Genomic DNA, 22045 nt, shown 5'->3' on the forward strand with positions numbered 1-22045 from the left:
ACTCATTCCGACATTTTCAGTAATTATCGTCATATCCCAACAGAAACCTTGAAAAGTACATCTAAACCCTCCGTCCCTCCTCTTGAATCATTCTTTCTACTGGTGAAAATCGCATGGAAATCCATTCGGTATCTTCTGATTTTATCGCGAACATACAGATATAAAGACACAAGCTGCGGAGGACTAGAGGTTGATATAATGTTTCTTTAATTATCATATCATTAATAAATTATCACTGAAAATAGTGAATTGTTCATCAAATTAAGACAATTAATAGTATACATACATAGACCGAAATAATAAAAATGAAAAGGTTTTCGTGAAAAACAAAGATAAAGAGGAATTATAAAAGGTAAATACCACATATTCAAAGCTTCATCATTGAAAAATAAAGGCTGAGTAAGTTGATTTATTAACAATTTGAAAGCATTGAAACTTCATCCTAAATCAAACTATTAGTTTTAAACGTCAATATTTCCTGGTTGTGACTGTGCAGTCTCATCATCTATCAATAAGTCAGTGGGTACTGGTGAAGTGGTTTGCCTATGGTCATCCATTTCCTCTTCCACAGGCATGGCTTGCTCTTGGCCGTACTGTTTTTGAAGATACTCGATTATATCCATAACGGAATCCAGAGATTCGGCACGAGGAAAATCCGTTGGATCTGGCGGAAGAAGTTCTTCCTTGTATTCGGTTATATTTCTTGATCGCCAAATGGGCACTATGCCTTTCGGGAGCTGCAAGTTACCTTTTGTTTCTGTGAAAAATTAATTCGCAATTTATTCATAGGGTTTATGTCTCTGAGGACAGATCCATTAATAAACTTAACCGGTGAGTACCGGTCTACCAATTATTAACATTTGGGAAAAATGATAACTCTCGGGAACAAAATGATCAAAGGGAAAGGAAAACCCTCCTACTATCAACAACAAACTGAATGAATGCCTGCATTTCACAATACCCTTCCAAGGAGAGAAATTACATGTTTTCCTAGTGTATATACATCCCCATTCAAAGGTCGAGGAGACAATCTTAACAAAGGCAGCAGTATATAAATATTCAATGATTATCGGTGACTTCAATGTCAACAAAGCAAAACAAAAACAGCTCACTAAATTTATGCAAAATGGGGTATTTTCGAAATATTTGACAGCCCCAACATTCATCATGGATAATAACCCAGATAGTACACCCGACCTAATCCTTTATTCCTCTAATCTAAAAAACAACATAAACAACATACTGGATGATGAATTGATCCCAGACCTTGGATCAAATCACTTAGGGATGATGATAAGTCTGGACTTGAAAGAAATACCTAAAGAAATACCCAAGAAGACAATATACAAGTTCCATGCATGCAAAATAAAAAAAGTCAATAGAGAAGTTTTGGACTTCTTTAAGGATAATCATACTGTACATATTGACGGAGATTATATATATAAAGAATTTCAACAACACCCTATCAAATTGCATAAAAAAAAATACTCCCATAGCCAGTTATCATACGGTACTTCACGAACTCCCACCATATATTATAAACCTGATAAAACTGAAAAGAAAAATGTACAGAGAATACCTGATTCAACCCCAGCCTGAATTTAAAAGAAACATCAATGAAATCAACAAAAGCATTCATATCATGGTCCAACAATACAGACAACACACTTGGATAAACGCATGCAACAAAATTAACGAAACAAAAGGAAAATCATTTTATCGAGAGGTTAACAAACTCTCGAAATACAAACAATTGCATAAGATCCCTACGCTCAAAGATAACAACAAAGAATATAGGTCAGACAAAGAGAAGGTAGAACAGTTTGCTGCCTACTTCAGAGGTGTATTCCAATATGATGGAAATATCAAATATGAATACAGCCAAGAAACCAAAGTAAACACTTGGTATGAAAGTTTATTCAAGAATGCTGACGGTACCCACCAAAATGAAAATGCCAATATTTTGGAAGAGGAATACTACGATGTCCTTTCCAAAAGTAAGAACAGTGCCCCAGGATCAGACAATGTTCCATGGAGTATTGTAAGGAAATTAGACAAGGAAATACATGCCAAAATTATTCAGATGTATGAATACTGTTTGAGGTCCGGAGTATTCCCAGAAATATGGAAAAAGGGCACCATAATCACCATTGCCAAACACGGTACAGACCATCATAAAATATAAAACTATATACCCATAACACTGCTGCCTGTACTGGGAAAACTTCTTGAAAAAATAATTAAAAGAAGACTGGAAGAGAAAATTAAGAACGCTATCCCAAAGAGCCAATTTGGATTCCGCTCAAAAAAGTCAACAATCTTACTATATTTGTATCCAACACACAAAACGCCCAAAGAACCCGGAAACAGACAGCTGCTGTTAGTTTGGACATCAACAAGGCATTCGACAGCGTGTGGCATAAGGGCCTACTTTTTAAGTTACACAAACTCAATACTCCGAACTATTTAATAAAAATGGTGAAAAGTTTTCTGGAAGAAAGGAAACTCTGTGTAAAAATCAATGAGACAACATCCCCCTCATTCTCACCAGAACAGGGTACACCACAGGGTTCACCCCTTTCCCCTTTGCTCTTTAATATTTTCTGCTATGACATACCTGAGAACAATAGCAAAGATCAGTATCTCCTGCAATATGCCGATGACACCATTATAATCTCGCATGGAAAAACCGTAGCTAAGTGCATAAAGGCATTACAGCTTTACATGGACAGATTGATAACCTGGTTTTACAAATGGAGGCTACATCCCAACCCTGAAAAGTCTAAATTCATAATCTTCAACCACAAGATCAGACCAAGTTCTCCTCTAGTAAAGATAGACAGTAGAAATATAACTCCGTCTCCGTCAATAAAGTACCTTGGCATACAAATCGACTGTAAACTAAATATGAAGCTTCAATCAAACCTCTCCAAGAAAAAAACAATTGCGAGAGCGAAACATTTCAAATGTCTCACCTACAAGAACGAAGGAATAAGCATTGAAAATGCCACAAAAATATACAAAACAGTTTGCAGACCAATTCTGGAGTACGGGCATACATTATATGCAAATGCCACAAATTCGGTATTAAAAAATCTAGAGGTAGGGGAGAGAACATCTCTGAGAACAATAACACGAATGAGACACCCCCTCAATAAATTACACAATCCATCCAATGAACTACTCTACAGAAAGACCAAAATACAGCCAATAATAGAAAGACTGAAAATGATTTACTGAATAACTAGAAGATTCTCCCAATGGAGGGGACTTATTGTCACGCTATTTTTTTAATGTTCTGAACCTTTCAGAAACTGTATATGTCTTGGAAGGGTGGGTGATATACTTAATATGGAGTATCCCTACGAATTTTTATCGTCTTTGGCATCGATTTACAGACACCTTGTATATAGAACGTGTGATGGGTAGTTCGACGTGATTATCAAAGTGATTTTACTGCTAAGGTCATTTTCAACAAATTTTTCAGCAGCTGAATAGTGAGCGATCATTTCATAAAGTATGTGCCTCTAGAACTCAAAAATCAATGACCTTATATGGAACCATCAGTTTTTTTGCAGCACAAATTGAAGAAATTATCTCTTTGATCAATCAGTTTTCTGCAAAAATACATGAGTCATCAACTCGTCGACGAAATCAAACAGAAGGAGCCGGAAAACCGAACAGGTACTTTCTCCATACAAATCCCGCACATCCTCTCTTTAACACCTAACGATAACGCCGAATTACCAATCATTGTATATTATATGATGAGAAACTTGAAAAACTAACAATATGGTATTCAATAAAAACAATGTTTTTGATCTATATGTATGGTTATTTTTGTGCAGACCAAAAATATTTCGCCTCTTCGCCAACCTTTGTAGGTCAAAACAATAATCATGGGTAATGAATTTGAGTTTTAAGGAATTCTCGGAAAATAAGCTGAAAAGTACCTTCCGGATTTTCACCTTCTAGGTTCAGTACATCACTGCTAACATAATCGAAAGCGGGATCTCTCAAGTTGACATAAAAACCGTGCAAAATATATTTTCCATCGAAGGTGAAGCATCCTGGTCCTATAGGTAGGTTTTTCTCGAAGTATCCATGAAAACGATATGGTGCATATCTAATGACACCTGATCCGTTCATCTGGCCATCTCTCCATACTCCTGAAATTGTTTCATAACAGTTAAGCAAAATATTTAGGTTGTCGATGACCAGGGATGTTTATTGTTAACAGTTACATATTTTCTTTTCTTTGACATAGTACCAGTACATATTTATAGACAGTAAAGATACATGGGTAAGAATAAAAATCTGAATATTTTTTTTCAGTTGAAATCTTCAATGCTAAATGCTGGACAACACATTCAATCATTTTTAATTTCATTTTTGAATTCCGCTATAAGAGAATACCTACAATATTTGTGATGTTTTTTGTACGTTTAGATTTTCAGGCTGAAGGACTTCGGTAGATGGCCTTATTTCGAGGAAATAAAGTACGGTATTTTTATTTATTGTAATTTGTAATTCACAATGAGATGGGACATGTGTAGAAATCAATTCAGCTAAATAACTGAGATTGAAAGCATAAACCAACGTTACGATCTGAATCGGAGGAATCTATAAATCCTGACCGTGCCTTCGGACTTTTTCTGAGCATAGAATTGTCGGACCTATTTAAATGCTTGAGCTAGGAAGTATAAGTGATAATCCAACGCCTCCGAGACGGCAATGAGATCAAACTCATTCCTCCTTCGTGATCCCCTGAACAAAGATGGTAGTCTGTGTGCAATGTTATTTGTCTGAATTATATTTCCTATTATTGGAATTGTTGATTTTATAGTGATTTTACATATTGAGGGTTGTTTTTGAGCTTTCACCAAAAACTTCTGCACGTCAAGCTCATGGGCTTGAAAAACTATAGGTATATAGTTCTTTAGTATATTTTGATCATCTGTGCATGAAATGAAAATGAAAAAAGGCGACTCGAATAAAAGTCCAACAGTTACGAAATTGTCTGAAGCTCAAGCCGTTTGCGCAAACTGGTTTTTGCAAACCGACTTGAACGTGTGAACGCAGTTATGAAGTCGTTCAGAAGCCGTCCGGGCCAGAATTCACCAAGCCAATTGATTTGGCGCAAATTTCGCTTCTGCGTTCACATGTTCAATTTGGCTTGCACTGTCAGTTTGCGCAGATGGCTCAAGCGTGTAAACAGGCGTGAACATTACCATATGCAACAACGTTATTATCAGCATATTTATAGCTTCCCAATCCACAACGCTGGTTCTTATAATAGTTGCCTTCAAAGATGTCCCCATTGATATAGTAATAGAAACCATGACCATGCTTCAAGTCTTTCCTCCACATTCCAACGTATTTTGAGCCATCTGGATAGTAAAAAACACCCTTTCCATGCTTTAGACCTGAAAATAATCATTGCATCACAACAGTTCCGGTATATCGATATCCTTCAACTACTATAGGTATGAGCAAAAAATTCAAAATTCCTGAAATGGGGATTTATTGAAGATACAAAAATACGATTGTTATGACTGAATACGCTCTAGTACTCAACCTTACTTTGAGTTTCAGCCGGTCTATCAACTATCATTTTTATAATATTGGACAAAAATAATCACTGTTTGGAAAGTGACTTTTTGCGACCTGAAATGTGTGTGGGAAAGGGGCTTAACAAGCAGGCTTAAAAAAAAAAGGAGTTTTGTCCTTCAGTCGGGTACCTACTAGGGTGTGATGCTCAAAACAATTTATGAAATAGTGTTAATCCACATGGGACATCCTCACCTTTTTTCCATTCACCGTAGTATCTGGCCCCATTTTTGAAACAATATAGTCCCAGACCATGTCTTTTTCCATGGACATAATTTCCTTCGTAAACATCGTTATTTGGTAATAATGCGCTACCAAAGCCGTGTCTGTCCAAATGGTCATCCCTACCTCCTTCATATTCCTGAAGTTATCATATCTTTTCAGAGATAATTTGAAATTGGACAAGAAAATAGAAGATTTATATTGTGTTTACAACGTTAACACTTGTTGAAGATAAATTAAGAAAGCATGTAAAATCAAATTGCAAACTTTATATTGGGAAATCAAGATATAAATCTCACAAAAGATATTCTACTGCCTGAAAGTATACAAAGTGGAGGGAAGATAAAATCAGAGACAAAAAATTCACATAACATTGAAGATTAAAAAAAAAAACTTTAAGGGTATAGGTAAATGTTTCGTAAGAATTATTGAGATGAGAAGTATCCTCACCCCATAAGGATAAGCATCTTTTCCTTCACCAGCTTCAGGTGCCATGATTATAGATTCATCATCCGACATTGTGCTTTTTTCAGTTTTATCCACTCAAGTATACAATAATTATATAGATACACGTATTATTTACGTATAAATTATTGCCATACAATGAGGATTAGAATGTTGAATACTTTAATGTCAAATCTGACGTATGAACGCTTAACTAGAAATCGCGGTAGTGTAAAATTTCATTTAAATATCCACAGTGTTGGAGAAAACTTCATGTTCAATGTATGAGATCTCTATATATTTGCATATTAGGAAAATCGTGGTAGTGCAATTTATTCAACTGATAATATTATATGTGTTACTTTTTACTATATATTCTCCACAACATATCATTATAAATGCTCACCGTCATGAATTTGTAAACTTGTTTTTGGGTATTGACTTAACTGAAATCAAACTGATATACAAATTGATGCGCTTAAGATGGTTCAGATGATTTCAATTGAAGAAATTTAAATTAATAAGCTTTCCTTGTAACTGTGGACGGACCATCCCGTCTGATCATATAAATTAGTATTATTCACATCAAAAATTATTTTAATCTTGCTTCGCTCATACATGTATAAAAATATACATAAAAATAAAGACATTATATTTCTCTTTCATACTGGGCTTCTTCTCATCGCTATAATGTATTCGTCTAGGTTGACCTCGTTTCTTCCAGAAACACTCTTGCCCATTTCCAACATTTCCATTATTTCTTCATCGTTAACATCCAATTGTAAGATATTGACAACTCTCTTGAGGTCTGTGAAAGTGATTTTGCCGCGATCATGGTGATCAAGAATTCGGAACATTTTAATTTCGTCCTCTCTTGTATCGTACTCGCACATTTTCCTCTCAATTATTTCAATAAATTCTTGGTATGGAATCTTGTCACCTGAAAAATAGTCAGTATCGAAATATGTACATAAATACATAAAAAGAATACATTGATTGAAGGGGATATTATAAAGGGTTCTAGAATTATTTTGACAGAGAACTTTTCTCAGTTTATTATTTTAAATTTCATCTGCAAGTAGTACTAGTTTCACACTAGGTGTGAGGTGTGAGAGAACTCTATCTTCGAGATTTATTACTAGGAGGGTTACTCTCTCAGTCTTAGCCCATGTATCACCTTCAGCTTTACGATGATTTTTGTAGGAGATATGCGTGTCGAAAGATGACCTGAGAAATTCCGAAGAAGATGGGGACCAAACACCGAGGTCCATGCAACTTCGAGATTTATTACTAGAAGAGTTACGGCCGGTTTCATAATCAAACCTAAAGTCGCTTTAATTTTAAAGCTTCCTTTAACCCTACTAAAAATGACAGTAAAGGAAACTTTAAGCTTAAAGTGACTTTAAATTTGATTATGAAACTGGACGTAAGTCTTTTACAATATGTATAACTTTTATCTCTACGATGATTTTTCTGCGAGATATACGTCCCGAAAGTTGACCTTCGAAAAATTGCAAATTATAACTGAAAGAGTGCCGAGGAGCAGCTCGGATCCAACCACCACCATGAGCTCGAAAACCTGGAAAGAACTCCAACAGAGTTCAATACTTTCGATATCTAAGATATCTGACATTTTTTTGCTCCATAACACACCGACCGATATGGGCTGATTCGGCGCAACAATATCTCGAAAAGCTTGCGCTGATCTTTATAATTCTATTCTTGATGTGGATTTAAAACTCAAGATTTTCAAATTAAACCTATATTTTTTTATTGTTTCATTCTTTTCTACGTGATTATAGAGAGTGGCAAAGAAATATATCTAAGTATATTATAAAATAAAAGGTATTTCTATACCCTGTACATTTTACAGCACGCGTTATCGCTGGCAATATATCAGGGAGCCCGACAATTCCAGTCATCGGGGCTAGAATTAATTTCTTGTCTAAATTCTTCAATCTGCCATATCTCGCTGAATAAACGTTGAAAAAAAAAGCTGTAAAGAGCATTTCTCATCAGGAAAAAAAGGCGAAGAAAAGGGTCATATTCCTCTGTATTGCAAATTATAACTGAAAGAGTGCCGAGGAGCAGCTCGGATCCAACCACCACCATGAGCTCGAAAACCTGGAAAGAACTCCAACAGAGTTCAATACTTTCGATATCTAAGATATCTGATGGGATATGTGAATGTTCTTTTAGAAAGGAGTGTGAAAGCCTCATGGTTAAAGTCTTTAAAACGAAAAAACGCTATTTATGTCATGTATGCCATGACCAAAAACTTATATTGAATGGAAAACCCTGCATATTTTTGCAGATTTCCGAAGACCTCTTCAGTGGCTTTAATTTTGGGAAAACGAGAAATAAATCAATTATTTCCACTAAACATACGAATCCGGAAAACTAGACAGAGGGTGACAATTTGAAAACTTGCCAGGCCAATTATGTCTCGACAAGGATGTTTTCAGAGAAAATGCCGAAACAGGCCAATTTTAATTCGGAGGGGGTCATATTTTGAGCAGAATTGTAAGTCGAAATCTTCTCAACCCTAGGTGTAGGGGGTGAGCTATATATAGCTCACCCCCTATTCCCTATTGAGAATTTAGGGGTGATAGCTCCTACACCTAGGGTTGAGGAGATCTCGGCTTACAATTCTGCTCAAAATATGTCCCCCTACGAAGAGAAATTGACCTGTTCCGGCAATTTCTCTGAAATCATCTATGTCGTGACATAATTGGACTGTTAAGTTTTCAAATTGTCACCCTGTACATCAAAGCGCCCCATTCAAATTGAAATATTTGAGGGTATTTCCAGTTAAATTGGAAGTTTTATAAAGATCGCCCAATAATAATCAATAATTTTATATTGGCGGAAAATCTCACCATTATGGTCAACCACAAGCAAATAATTCGAATTAATTTTGCAACGTTATACGACATAAATTGGACCTATTGACCAACCTTGTACTTGCTACTATGGTGACATATTCATTCAACTATTAATCTAGTCATTTAAATAGAACATTCCTCCTTATTCAGAAAAGGAGTTGGAGATACTAACATTTCCAATCAGCTGCAGGATTCACTTCGGAAACCCATTTCTTCAAGTCAGATTTTTTCACATCGAACCCCAGCGCTCTGAATGTAACTTTCAGTCCTTCTAGGTCCACCACCCCGTCTCCATCGTCGTCGAAAATATGGAATGCTTCTCTGATGTCCGCCTTCTGCTCTTCATTTATCTGCAGCCTCATCTCGAAGAAACGGTCCTCCTTACGAAGGGCATAAGCGGTAGCTGATGCCTGAGATTTTCTCTTATCGTAGCCCTGCATAATCGAAATGAAAAATGAACAGTATGTTTTGATTTGTTCTTACATATCTGTATTTACCATGGAAAAATCGGACAAATAACAAATATATTAATGAAGAAAGACTCGAATAATGACAAATAAGGCACGTCAAAATCGATAGTAAAGTGACAATATCGCACACTCTAATTTTATTTCTATTGGTTTAGAATTTTACGATTCATGAATTTTTCCTGATCGTTTGTTAATTTTTGATGCCATGAATGATTTTAGAGCACGATAATATTGTGACATAGGAAGCATAACACCCAGTATTAATGAACTTATTTTATTAATAATTTCTTATAGATACATGCGCAGAGTTTGGAAAAAATACAATCGCAGAAAAACCAAGCACACATCATGTGTGGGACCATATGGTGTCTTATGCACTCAGAACCATCTCATTAGAAGTATGCCCATACCATATGATATATGGGTGAAAGTTCAGGAGATCTAGGGAAAACAAAGGAGCAAACCGACTTGACTGTCTTCAAAATTCTATCTGCATGTGGTCAAGCATTATATTGCTGGAAATGGGGGTTGGACAGCGTCCGTATTTAATACAGAGTATGTGGTTTCACCACCTCCTAGATGTAACAACCGGTCATGATGCCTCTGATGACCTCTAATGACTTGCTCTCATAAGAAATAGATTCCAATTCCATAATTCCAACAGTGTTATACATATCCTTCAACAAGAGATTTAGGATCTCCTATTCTCAACCTTGTACGGCAATCATGCATGCTCAAACAAAATTACAAGGCCTACTTGACCTCTCGTTAGATGTAATATAACTCAGGACCATACAATCGTTGGTATCAACGAGTACCTATGTAAATCCTCAATATTGGGTATTTACCCAATAGAATTTTTCTGGGTATTTACCCAGAAAATTTTTCTGGGTATTTACCCAGAAAAATTCTTCAAGATAAGAGTAACATAGTCAATAAGCATATAGATATAGAAGACGAAAGCAAAGGATTAGGTATACTAGGTTGAGTGTAGAATATATTCAATATTTAAAATTGTGGGCCATATATTGACGTTTTTCTTCATTTCACAACGAAGAAGCATAGAGTAAATTTATGTTGTCAACTTGGCGTTTTTCGTCATTCAAAAATTTTTTGTCGCGGTTAGTACTAGTTCGGGTTTTTCCGTAAACGCTGTGGCAAATCTTTTTTTATTTTTTTAATGTTTTGTGTATTCTGCTAAATCCCGGCGTGATATAGCAATGGTAAGTTGAATTCCATATTATTCCTCCTCGTTGAGGACCGGAGAGTCCGAAGAGATAGAACAGTAATTACGTTCTAGCATTGAGTAGATATACATTCCAAGTTTAATACTCAATGGTTCTAGTTATTACATGTTTTAAATGGACGAACATGTCGGGAAAAAATAGAAATCTGCAGATTCATAGCTAATATAAGTGAGGTTCATTGAATGCTTCATGCATTTTTTTATGGGCCTAAAAAGGATGCGGTATTTCATGTCTGTTTTTGGATACTTTAGCAAATTCTTAAGATTTGTTTCTGTTTCTATGAACTTTTATCAATGAGCTCCAAACAAAATTGAATATTCTTTCAAATAATTAATCAATATAAAATTGGTCCATGGAATTTTGTCTTAGCTTTATTCCAATTCAAGCCTCTAAAGATGACATGACCCTAAAATGTCTAACGCGCAAGCGTCACATGTGCATTTCCTTCTTATTATGATTCATATTATGATTGATGTTTATGTTCTGTGTTATGATTCATGATTGACGCGCAGAAATGATCCACCACATACGGATATCTTTCAAAGAATAATTTGAGTCATATAAATTCAGATTGTGATGCAAAATTTATTTGGAAATCATCAGCGATATTGCATCTCAAAGTAGAACTTCCATAAGAGGCTTATGTAAAAAAAATTTGAATAACGATACTTATTATCTCACTGATATTTTTCAAAGAGTGATTAATTTTATTTTCAAACAGATAATCTAGATGGCGGCGATCATTTATATTATTATTCATATTCAATAAAATCAGGTTATTTGAAACTACCCCAATTAATATTTCACTTGAAATACCATACTGGAAAATGAAATTGTGAACAAATAAAGTGTGCTATAATCAATGAAAGGGTACGGCCGAGATTATATGGAAAATCTGCTTTTACGACATTTTCGATTCGTTCTTTGGGGATCGTTTTGGTATCGAATACCAGTCTTTATCTTGAATGGTTTTCGAGAGTGTTTAAAAAACTCTTGTTTTTTCAATTTCTTCTGTTAGTAAATTTTGAAATTCATTGATGATTATTTTCTTCCCAATTCTTGCGAATGAAAAAGACATGTGTAATTATACTTTGATCATGATTTTTCAACGAAAATATGAGTTCTGTCGAAAGAAACAAGATTTGGTTCTTATTTTTCAGCGCCTTTCTGAAAATTGTCACTACAAATTTAGAGAGAAAATGTCTGCTATACCTACTCTCGAATTGAACAATATGAAAAGAACTAATAATTATTTTTTAAGTATTCTTGCGTTCAACAAACCTATAAATTTTTTTCTATGGCAAAAAAATTATTATTTTCAGCGAAAATGCATCCTATGAGTAATTTTAATAGAAAAAACACCAATTGCTTGGAATAGGTAAGTGCGATAAAGATGGCAGAGACGTAAAAAACTGTTAAAGTGATGATTTACTGCTAATGATGACTATATAATGTAGGGAAGAATTTTCTAGTGTTGAATAAATAAAAACACAAATTTCGATCAGCAAAGTTTGTTATATTATGGAAACAACTTATTAACAAAATTATCATGTATTGTTGACATATTAATAATTCCATAAACAATTGATATTGTAAATACGTCTGCAGTAACCAAATAACCATACAACTACTATACAGAGTGAGTCAAAAGTGCTTGATCGGTCGATAACTCTAATCACATTAGAAATTGTGGGCTAGGAGAATGATTCAAACTTTTTTTGACTTTATGGGATGGTCCAAAAGTGGTAAATCACACTGAGAAAAATGATACGGTTTACATTTAATAAATATTTATTTGATCCGAATTTATTCACTATAAATTTAATAAGCCAATAATAAATAAACGTGGTTTCCCTCAAAGAAATTCAGAAATTTCAGTTATTTATAGTTAATGAGAAATTTATTAAAGCCTAATTTATTTGGTCCAAATATTGTTTATTTGATAGAAATGAATATCGTTTTGTTATCTTAGGCTGAACCTTCATTTCCCAGAAATATATAGTTTATAAATAATCTATTTATTTTTGTTACCATCAAAAAAAAATTTATTTGCCAGCTATGAAATCATTCTCGACTTGTCGAATCTTGTCGACCAATAGATGGCAAGCGTCTCTATTGGTCAAGCAAAGCGTCGGTTCTAGTATTCAGTCTACTATTGAAATTTGTTGCAATACAGGGAGATTTCCAGATTAATCTGAATATTATAGATCCCTGATTTTTTTCTTGTGACTTGAGAGTTTGAACAAGATTATTAGAGCGGTTTCTACAAATAATTTCTTGTCTATGGTGTTGAAAAGAGTGAGTGGAGACAGTGGACTGAAGTGAAGTGAAGTGGGTTCAGTGAGTGTTTTTAATTATGTGGAGAACATTCTAGAGGTGGAAGGAGTACCCCATTCGAAAAAGGTCAATTTTTTGAGGATTCAATCAGACGCAGGAGAAGGTTGGTTATTTTTTATGATGCTGATGATATGTCTATGGCTTATTTTGTATTTTTTTGTTATATTTTGTGATAATGATAATGATACATGTCAAGATTTTTCGAATTTGTCATCTTTAATAATTAATTAAAAATAAATGTATTTTCATTGGAGAATTTTGATTATCCTTTTATTAATGGACTGAATTCAATAGGTTCATCTCTCAACAAACCTGATAATAACTATTAAGAAAGTTCATTATTACTAATAACGAAGCTTATTATATATTAACGAAAAACTCAATTCATTAGTAATAAATATATTTCAATATATTAATAAATAAGAAATATTTATTTAAGGATATCCAATAAAGCATTTATTTCTGAGAAATAAGGATTCATTACGCCATATTCGAATATAGCCCATATTACGTATTAATAAATATGCATTAAAGTTAATAAATTGTTTTCTCAGTGCACGATATAACACATATTCTGAATCTTCATTGAATTCTTCTTTCGAAATAACGAAATGGTCAAAATATCTGTGTCCTTTTGGACGTAGGCCACTTTTGCCGACAAATTTTCTGGTTATGATGTTATAAACTAATGATTATATCTTGAAAACATTTCCAACGGAAATACTTTCGCACTTTTCGACATATATCATATCTAGTTTTTCTGTAATAATCAAATGAACAGTTAAGCATAATAATGCTTTTTTATGTACTAAACATACCACGGATTTTCAATTCATAGCAAATTTCAAAATATAGCAAGCTAATATCCCAACATCTTTTTCTCAGGAACTTTACTCAGAAATCACCGGAGATTTTCGACTTCCATCAGAAACCGCCCAAGTAAATTCGAGGCACAGCATGGATGCATACATGAGAGCAACCGAAAAACCTTTCAGTATGAAAATAAAGATCAGTCGGGAGCAAAAAGATGATCTTCTCGAAGCATTCAATCTCTTCGACCTAGACGGTGATGGAAAGGTGACTAACAGCGAGCTTCGTGTAGCAATTCGTGCTTTAGGATTCGAGGTCAAACCAGAAGATATCAAAAAACTGAAAGAAAGTGCAAAAGTTTGCGTGGGAATCGATTCTCTCTCCTATAAAAATTTTCTCGATTTAATGGAGGCTAAGATGCTTCAACCGGACGAAACAGAGGAAATTATCAAGTACTTCAATTTAATAGATACAGATGGAAAAGGAAGAATTGACTTCAATAAATTGAAAGGAGTTGCTACTGCATTAGGGGAAGATGTATCTGACGAGGTATTACAAGAGATGCTTTTTGAAGCAGGTCCTGATGTTGTCACTTTGGACGGATTGATAAGATTCATCAGGTCTAGTACGATTCAGTTGCAGGAACTGTACAATAGAAAATGAATAAACGAATTTAAAAATGTTTCGACACTTTTATTCATTCGAGTTTAATCTGACGAACGAATTATACAATGTGAATAGGAAATGTCGTAATAGCTCTTAGGGATGAAAAAACACTAAAAAATAAGTACTCTGGTCTCATGAACATAAGTTCAAGCCTGAAACCATTTATTATCAAGGGAGCTAAAAGTGACAAAACTTCAAAACGTGTATATTCAACTATTGAGAATATAAATCTTCCTTTTGTGAACAAATTTTCAGCTTTCGAAATAAAACGTTTGTTTTCAATGTTTATATTGAAAGAAGTTTGTTCGAATTTGATTATTTTATTGTAGAAATATTTTTTGAACGATGTACCTATATCTATCTGTATTTTACCTAATGAATGATTTCATTGATGAATTAGAGGATAGGGAAACACATAGTAACTTCAACCACCTCTTCCTTCCAACGGTTTGCATTCTTTCACATTAAGACAAAAAGTGGAATATCTATCACAGACAATATTCTTGCAATCGATCGAAAATTGAATTGAAAATATTTCAGATAAAAAAGTAACGTAATGAAGAGGAAACTATGTTTTCCCCGTCTATTTGGTCTACAGAATCCAAAAAACAGACGGTGCTGCCATCTCCATTAGGGGGAGACGAATCAAATCCAATTCTGCGAACCTAAGGGTAGTTTATGACCCGCAAGGGTTGAGTTTTAGAAGTTTCATAGTTTCGAGTTAAGATGGCACAAGTTTGTATTTTTTGTTCCTCACATTTTATCTTTAGATATAGTTAGACCATTGTATAAAGACCACAATACAATATACAATGGTTAGACTTCAGCCTTCGTGAATATTGGAATATTCCAAGAGTTGACTATGTCTCGAAGGCAGTATCTTTGAGATCTCAAAGACATTCAATGAAACTACCTCAGCGCTAACAATCGTGACATTCAATTGAGGATAGACTGTATAATCTAACTTCCAAATTAAATTAATCATCAATCATCTAGGAATATTGAATTGATGTGGCCGATACTTGATGAGAATCCATAATTGAACTTGAAACATTATACGATTTTCACAAAATGAGTTTTTAAACCACACGTGTTTCGCTATCACAATAGCATCCGGTGAAGGTAAACTAAGTTTACCAGAGTTTAATCTGTTTTAAGTTCAATTATCTAGGAGGTACTTATACTCGGTAATAGACGTAGACCGCCCACTACAGGGTTGGGAGAATTTGCGTCAATATTTAAATTTGTACCAAAGGGTATCCGACTAAAAAATTTTCATAAAAGAGCAACCTACGTTCATATAGCGAAATGCAAACTGATTCCTTATTTCAAATGGCACATCCAGCATTTTATGCACCATGAGAGAGTCCATTGAAAAATAATTTCAACATTTACCACACTCAAGAAATGCACTCAATAGTGGAATTGTATTCATAATGATTTTGGTGAAAAAACTTGTGGTAGAAGTATCGTACATTTCTTCGAATAACTATGGCTAAAATGTGATCTTGGGAAGAAAATTTATATGAGTGGACACCTACTATTATTTAAATGGCTTTTTATGGGTGATTATTTGGACAAATCGATGTTACGAAAATTTTATAAATTCAATGGTGACCCATAATCTTTTATTTCTTATATTGAGTTTTCTTGAAAGAAAATGGTAAATATCTGAAATGTCCTCTATACCAAAATCGAATAGTTTTTGTGTTATTCAAGGTAATCGGGAAAGATTATCACCTTTTTGCATTTTAATTTTGTGCCTCCTTCAATGATTTCTGGTTACTGATTAATTCAAAGCTACGAGGAATTAACAGGATAAGTAAGTATTGATGCTAGTAGAATGTTTCTTAACACAGAGAAACTCCTTATAATTTCTCTGGTATTTTTGTAGGACAGACTTAAAAATGGGTTAGAAACTGGGCAATTGCCCAATATTCAATTGATGTGATCTCCTTACATTATATTACATTTTATTCTTACTGAAGTTATTTCAACTGTAGAGTCATTCGGGGCAACTGTGCGCACTTTTGCCTTTCAAGCCATACCCTGTTTCAAATGTTGAAGCTAGGAAAATTAAAACAAATTCATAAGATAGAGAATTTTCTAATCTATAAAAAAAACATCAAAAAACAAACAAACAGAAACGTTTTCTTTCCGCAAAAAAAATTCAATAGAGAAAGTTGGAGTGCGTTCACATGCCCCTCACGGGGTAAGTGAACGCAGTGCTTTGTGAACCACACAATCAAAACAAATTACAGAATAATGTCATCAAAATTTTACAATATTAGAGTCTATTCTGTATTGACAATATTGTCAATACAGAAGCGCCTTTTCACAAGCAGTGCATTATTGTTCGTGCCACAATTCTTGGTGAACACAACACTTGATACATTCCCCTGTTGGTGGCTCTTCATATTTTTCTGGACAAATAGGACAATATTGATCGAGTCTTAACCAAGAAAATCAACAATGTCATAATTTATTCCTCACTGAACTAAAGCCATATTTTCGCGATTCAGACTCGTGAAGCGTCTTTAAGCGGTGCTATTCGAGCGAATAAGTCATGACGTCAGTCTTTAAGACGCTTTAAGCGTAACCTGGCGGTCTCTAGAGAGCGCAGTGTCTGCATTATAATTTAGAATAAATAAATATTTTTCAAATAATAGCCAAAGAATATAAATTGAAAAATTCACAATTCGATTCGCTGTCTAATGACAACGACAGATTACTCAACCATCAGCGATATTCTATTTTTGCGACAACAAAATTAATGACGTCACGCTTAAAGACGCTTTAAGATATCGATTAAGACGCTTAATCGCCAAAATATGGCTTAATGCCCATATAATGAATCTATGCGCACACTTACCCGCGCACACTTTCCCCAGTAAGCCAAAATTTGAATTGACGTTCTTAAAGAGTTGAGCAGCTAAGAGAACCTAAAACTTTTCATTATATATCTAAATATGGGCATTAATATGCCCATGATCGAATAAAATATTGTTTAACACTGAGGGACTCGGAACTTAGACCTGGCAGAATTTGCAGAGATGCTAAAAATTAACAAGAAAACTAGTGAATTTGATTGATTGCAAATAAAAAGTTAACGAAACGTGGCACGGCGCACTCCTATGAAAAACTAATATGGCGATTCTGCGCCCTTGCTTCACCCAAACGAACCCCTCTTTCATACATTGCATAGTCGAGATATTCGCACTGCGCACACTTACCCACCGCGCTCAGTTACCCCGAATGACTCTATTTACTGAAATAATAAAACACCAATAACATCATTCTGAATTGAGTAACTTTCTTTTATTCGAATTTTGAATTTTATTTTAGTTAGCATTTCTGCATTCCAGAAAACTAAAACTATTTATGCATTCAATGAAACAAATTATCACACAAAAAATTTGATAAGTTGACACACTGCAGCTCCTACCCAAAAATTAATAATAATATATTATCGCAGATTTAATATCTCATTCGGTCAGACGTGAACAATGTGATTGATGGCTACAATTATTGTCCTGAGTTTAAGAAGTAATTACGCTTTTGCTATACTACTTCCATTATTGAAGAGAAACTTATTTTGATTCCACTTTAGTGCTAATGTAAATAACAACAAATGGCGTGGAATACTGGGGTAAAGTAAAATTAGGTAAGTAAGTGTACATTTAAGGAAAACCGCACATAGTTTAGACCCTATCTCAGGCGCAAGAAACGGATACCATTCCGACCCTACCGCTTTATCCTCCTCTTACGAAGAATGTTAATTAATTCTGAAGTTTAAACGCTCCGACTGCAACAACTTTTCAGTCGAATTTTTGGAACTTCAATTGACTTTTACTCTCTGCCGTAGCGAATGCTGTATCTTTTCAATAATGTCTCTCAAAATAAATTGCTTAGAGAGGGCTTTCAGGACGGATGTATCCTTTCCTTGATGCAAATGTTTACTTTTTCATTCTTTGCTGCCAGATCTACCTCTTTTTGTACCTTAGTCAAAAGAAGTTTTACTTTCCATGTTGAATCTATGGGTTTTTGTGATTCTCAAAAGTATTGAGATACTTCTTGAAGAATGTTAGGTATATTTTTTACGGCTCAGAAACGAAGCAGCATTGAAGAAACTCTGGATATCTAATGGTGAGTTTAAACAGAGCTACTAAAAACCAATACTTGATGGAGGGACCAATCTCATGGGCAGATTGCAAACACGTTTACACTGCATGCCATCTGCCAATTGTTGGTGCCTTTATTAGGTATTAGTTCTTAGTAACTCTTGACGAATAAAAATATTTTTGGTTTGATGGAGTGATTGAATTGAATTATTATGAAAATCCATCAAAATTAGTACAAATCACGTAGGTATAATTAAAATGTTATACTAAAATAATATACTTACATAAAAAGTTTCACAAATGAGGAAGTATATAGGGGAGAATAGGGAGCATTGATACATGGAGGCTTGATACAGGCTTACATCCGCGGTCTGTAGCCGTTTTCAAAAGTATTATACTAGTGAACACTATTTTTTGGCAGAGGCATTGCGTGACGTTAATCTGTAAGGCTAACAGTAGTTTGTTTGTGAAATATTCAACAAAGAGTGTTTCGAGGTGAAAAATTGTAAGTTTTTACTCAAGTTACCCAAGGGTTTTATGATCATGCATTAATTATTCGGCATAAACAAACATTTCACTGGGAAATATGCATAAAACTACTCAATTCACAGTTTTATTCGGTTTTCAAAATATATGAGTATAAGATGAAAACCTAAATCACTTTAAAAATTGCTTTCAGGGAGGTTTGAGACATTTCTCTTGGGGAGGCTTGATACATGTATCCGCTTCAAAAATTATTCCGTAGCTAGTTGGATAGGCCTACATGAAGGCGTTTTCACCATCCAACATATCAAGGGATTTTTAACAACTGGAATTTATCCGTACAATCCCCATGTATTTAACGAGGCCGACTTTTCTTGTGCGGAAGTGACTAACCGACCAGTTCCTGATTTTCCTACACCCATGGGTCCAAAGCAAGCCAGTATCATTGCTGACCTACCTACTGAGCTAAATAATCCTAGTACATCCAGCAGCATACATAGCCGAGGCAGAACAAGAACCAAGAAAATCAAACAAAAGAGGTATACGAAAGAAAGAGCATGTAGACCGGGGTATTTCGGACTTCGGACAATGAGGATGACACAGTTGAAGAATATGACTGAGAGGTCGGATATGTAGCCTATATATATATATTGCAATGGTTCATTTCATCCTCTAGATCAAACGAATCCTGGATCAGGTGTCAGGTGTGCTCGCAATGGTGCGCCGAAGAATTTGCCGGTGTTAGAAAAGGCACAAAAATGTTTATATGTGACATTTGCAAGTGATGCCAATGGGACTTATATTTTCAATTTGTGTCTCATGCCTCCCAGTATATCGTATCAATCCTCCCATATGTGGGAGGCTTGAGACAGTTTGCATATTTTTGTGTTCAACGTTCTGTACAGAATAAGATGTTAATGTTTTGAGACTTGTATATTTATTGTGTTGAACGCTTAATTGAAGAATTATATAATATAACAAAAGTCCTGTTTCTTCATATAATTCAGTTTCCAAAATAAAAATTCCAAAAAACGTATCAACCCTCCCCAGTTTCCCCTATCTAATATTGATTGAAGTTAAGGTTTTCTGGAGACTATTCTGTAGCTACGTGAAAAACAATGGATTTGATTTGTTTGTAAAACCATGGTACGAAGAAACACAACACGATGCAATAGTTATGATTATTTCGAAAAAAGACGTTTCTAGAAACACAGGATTAATTTGTTTGCATCGTATTCTAACCAAAATTACCCATTAATTTTGGGACATGCTGTATATAAGTTATTCATTCTCTCCTTCGACAATGTTTCAATATATTCAGGATTGAAAGAGTGATTTTTTTCAGGATACCAAATGACTACCAAATAGTCTATCACAAAGTAAAATTTTTGTGGAATCTGCCCTGAAATTTCTCTATACATCGCCGTATATCTCGTCACCTTATTTCGATTCAATTTTATGTTGTGATATTCGAAGACAAATAGGTTACATAATATGTTATTAGAGATATACAAATGAAATAAGTTTTCTTAACCTTAATCCTGTTTTCTATCCAATGAGAAATAATTTTCACTAGATATTTTCAATCAATTGAAAAACTTATGCGATTCCGAAATTTCAATTGATATGCTTTGGCTTCCATGTTCAATTCATCGTATATGTAGTTGTTCGAAATCGAAGCCTCTTTTTTGCACAACATGCAACTGATATTTACTCCCTTTGACGCAGCTGGCTGATATTCCAGCGTAAAAATAACGGGGTTCGAAATTACTAATTTATTCACAACACAAACGCACGCTCATTGGGTAGATCGTACACGTCTTTGACAAGCATATTCGAATATGAACTCACCAATATCCAGTATTTTCGGAATTACGTGAAATTTCGCTGAAAGGTATCGATTTTTCATGTCGTTTCCATACTTTTTTTTTCTATTTCGCACAACGTCTATACTTTCCGCGAATTAATTCCAGGCAACTTTGTTTACATTATGTCTTTCTCCCACGAACAATACGGGCCAGAGGATATTTGTAATGAATAATGGATTAGGGGAAAGATGTATAAAGAAGCCTCAACCCAACAGTAAAGAATCGCAAGTTACGTATACGCTTCCTGAAATAATAATACTTTTCTAGACAACAAACATATTGCTGAATTTATCAATTCCTCCTTTGCGCTGTATTATAAATCACCCAACAAGCATGGGCACATGTAGCGGGATCTGGTAGGCTTCTTTGCGTATTTCGAAAATATCCCTGGTTGGGATTTGCAGGTGCTGTTCCTACAAAGGGAATGAATATCCTTTTCGATATCGACATTCGCTCGAATTCTATGGAATTATAGAGAGTTTTCCCACGTGTCAGAGAACTTGCTTGGTAACAACACGAGTTTTCAGAAGGAGTGGTGTTACCTCAAACAGAGACAAACTCTGTTGTCTCTGCCTCAAATCAATTCGATGGAGTTCAAGATTTATGAAATAATTCTCGCTGGTATTACCATGAGTGCTAGCAACATTGTAAATAGTAATTCTGCCAGAAATGAAAATTGCTTCTCAAGACGAGTAGTGTGACCTGAAATCAACTTGATGCAGTGCAAAATCAATCCAAGAGAATATCTTTGGGTCTGCAGACCTCATTGCTTTCGTTAAGCTGGATTTGGAGGTGTTTGAAGATTCAAATATAATTCAATTCAATATAAAAATATTTTATTACTCAACATATTCTCCTCTTAATTGGATATATTTATTACAG

At 34.6% G+C, this 22045-nt stretch overlaps 3 protein-coding genes across 3 annotated transcripts; 1 reads left to right on the forward strand and 2 right to left on the reverse strand.

The window, feature by feature from the left end:
• Positions 1-394: 394 nt before the first annotated feature.
• Positions 395-6435, reverse strand: LOC123309721 (radial spoke head 1 homolog). Its single transcript, XM_044892954.1, has 5 exons — positions 6283-6435; positions 5806-5971; positions 5232-5426; positions 3954-4169; positions 395-757 (listed from the first exon to the last, which is right to left on the reverse strand). The coding sequence occupies exons 1-5, from the start codon at positions 6349-6351 to the stop codon at positions 462-464; spliced, it is 942 nt and encodes a 313-aa protein (XP_044748889.1). The 5' UTR covers positions 6352-6435; the 3' UTR covers positions 395-461.
• A 424-nt stretch (positions 6436-6859) lies between these two features.
• Positions 6860-9783, reverse strand: LOC123309860 (caltractin-like). Its single transcript, XM_044893149.1, has 3 exons — positions 9659-9783; positions 9334-9595; positions 6860-7216 (listed from the first exon to the last, which is right to left on the reverse strand). The coding sequence occupies exons 1-3, from the start codon at positions 9659-9661 to the stop codon at positions 6939-6941; spliced, it is 543 nt and encodes a 180-aa protein (XP_044749084.1). The 5' UTR covers positions 9662-9783; the 3' UTR covers positions 6860-6938.
• A 938-nt stretch (positions 9784-10721) lies between these two features.
• LOC123309838 (caltractin-like) lies at positions 10722-14707 on the forward strand. Its single transcript, XM_044893121.1, has 2 exons — positions 10722-10854; positions 14101-14707. Exons 1-2 carry the CDS (start codon positions 10852-10854, stop codon positions 14686-14688), a joined length of 591 nt encoding a protein of 196 aa, XP_044749056.1. The 5' UTR covers positions 10722-10851; the 3' UTR covers positions 14689-14707.
• The last annotated feature ends 7338 nt before the right edge of the window (positions 14708-22045 follow it).

Source organism: Coccinella septempunctata, chromosome 3 (genome assembly GCF_907165205.1).
Source record: "Coccinella septempunctata chromosome 3, icCocSept1.1, whole genome shotgun sequence".
Classification (NCBI taxonomy): Eukaryota; Metazoa; Arthropoda; class Insecta; order Coleoptera; family Coccinellidae; genus Coccinella; species Coccinella septempunctata.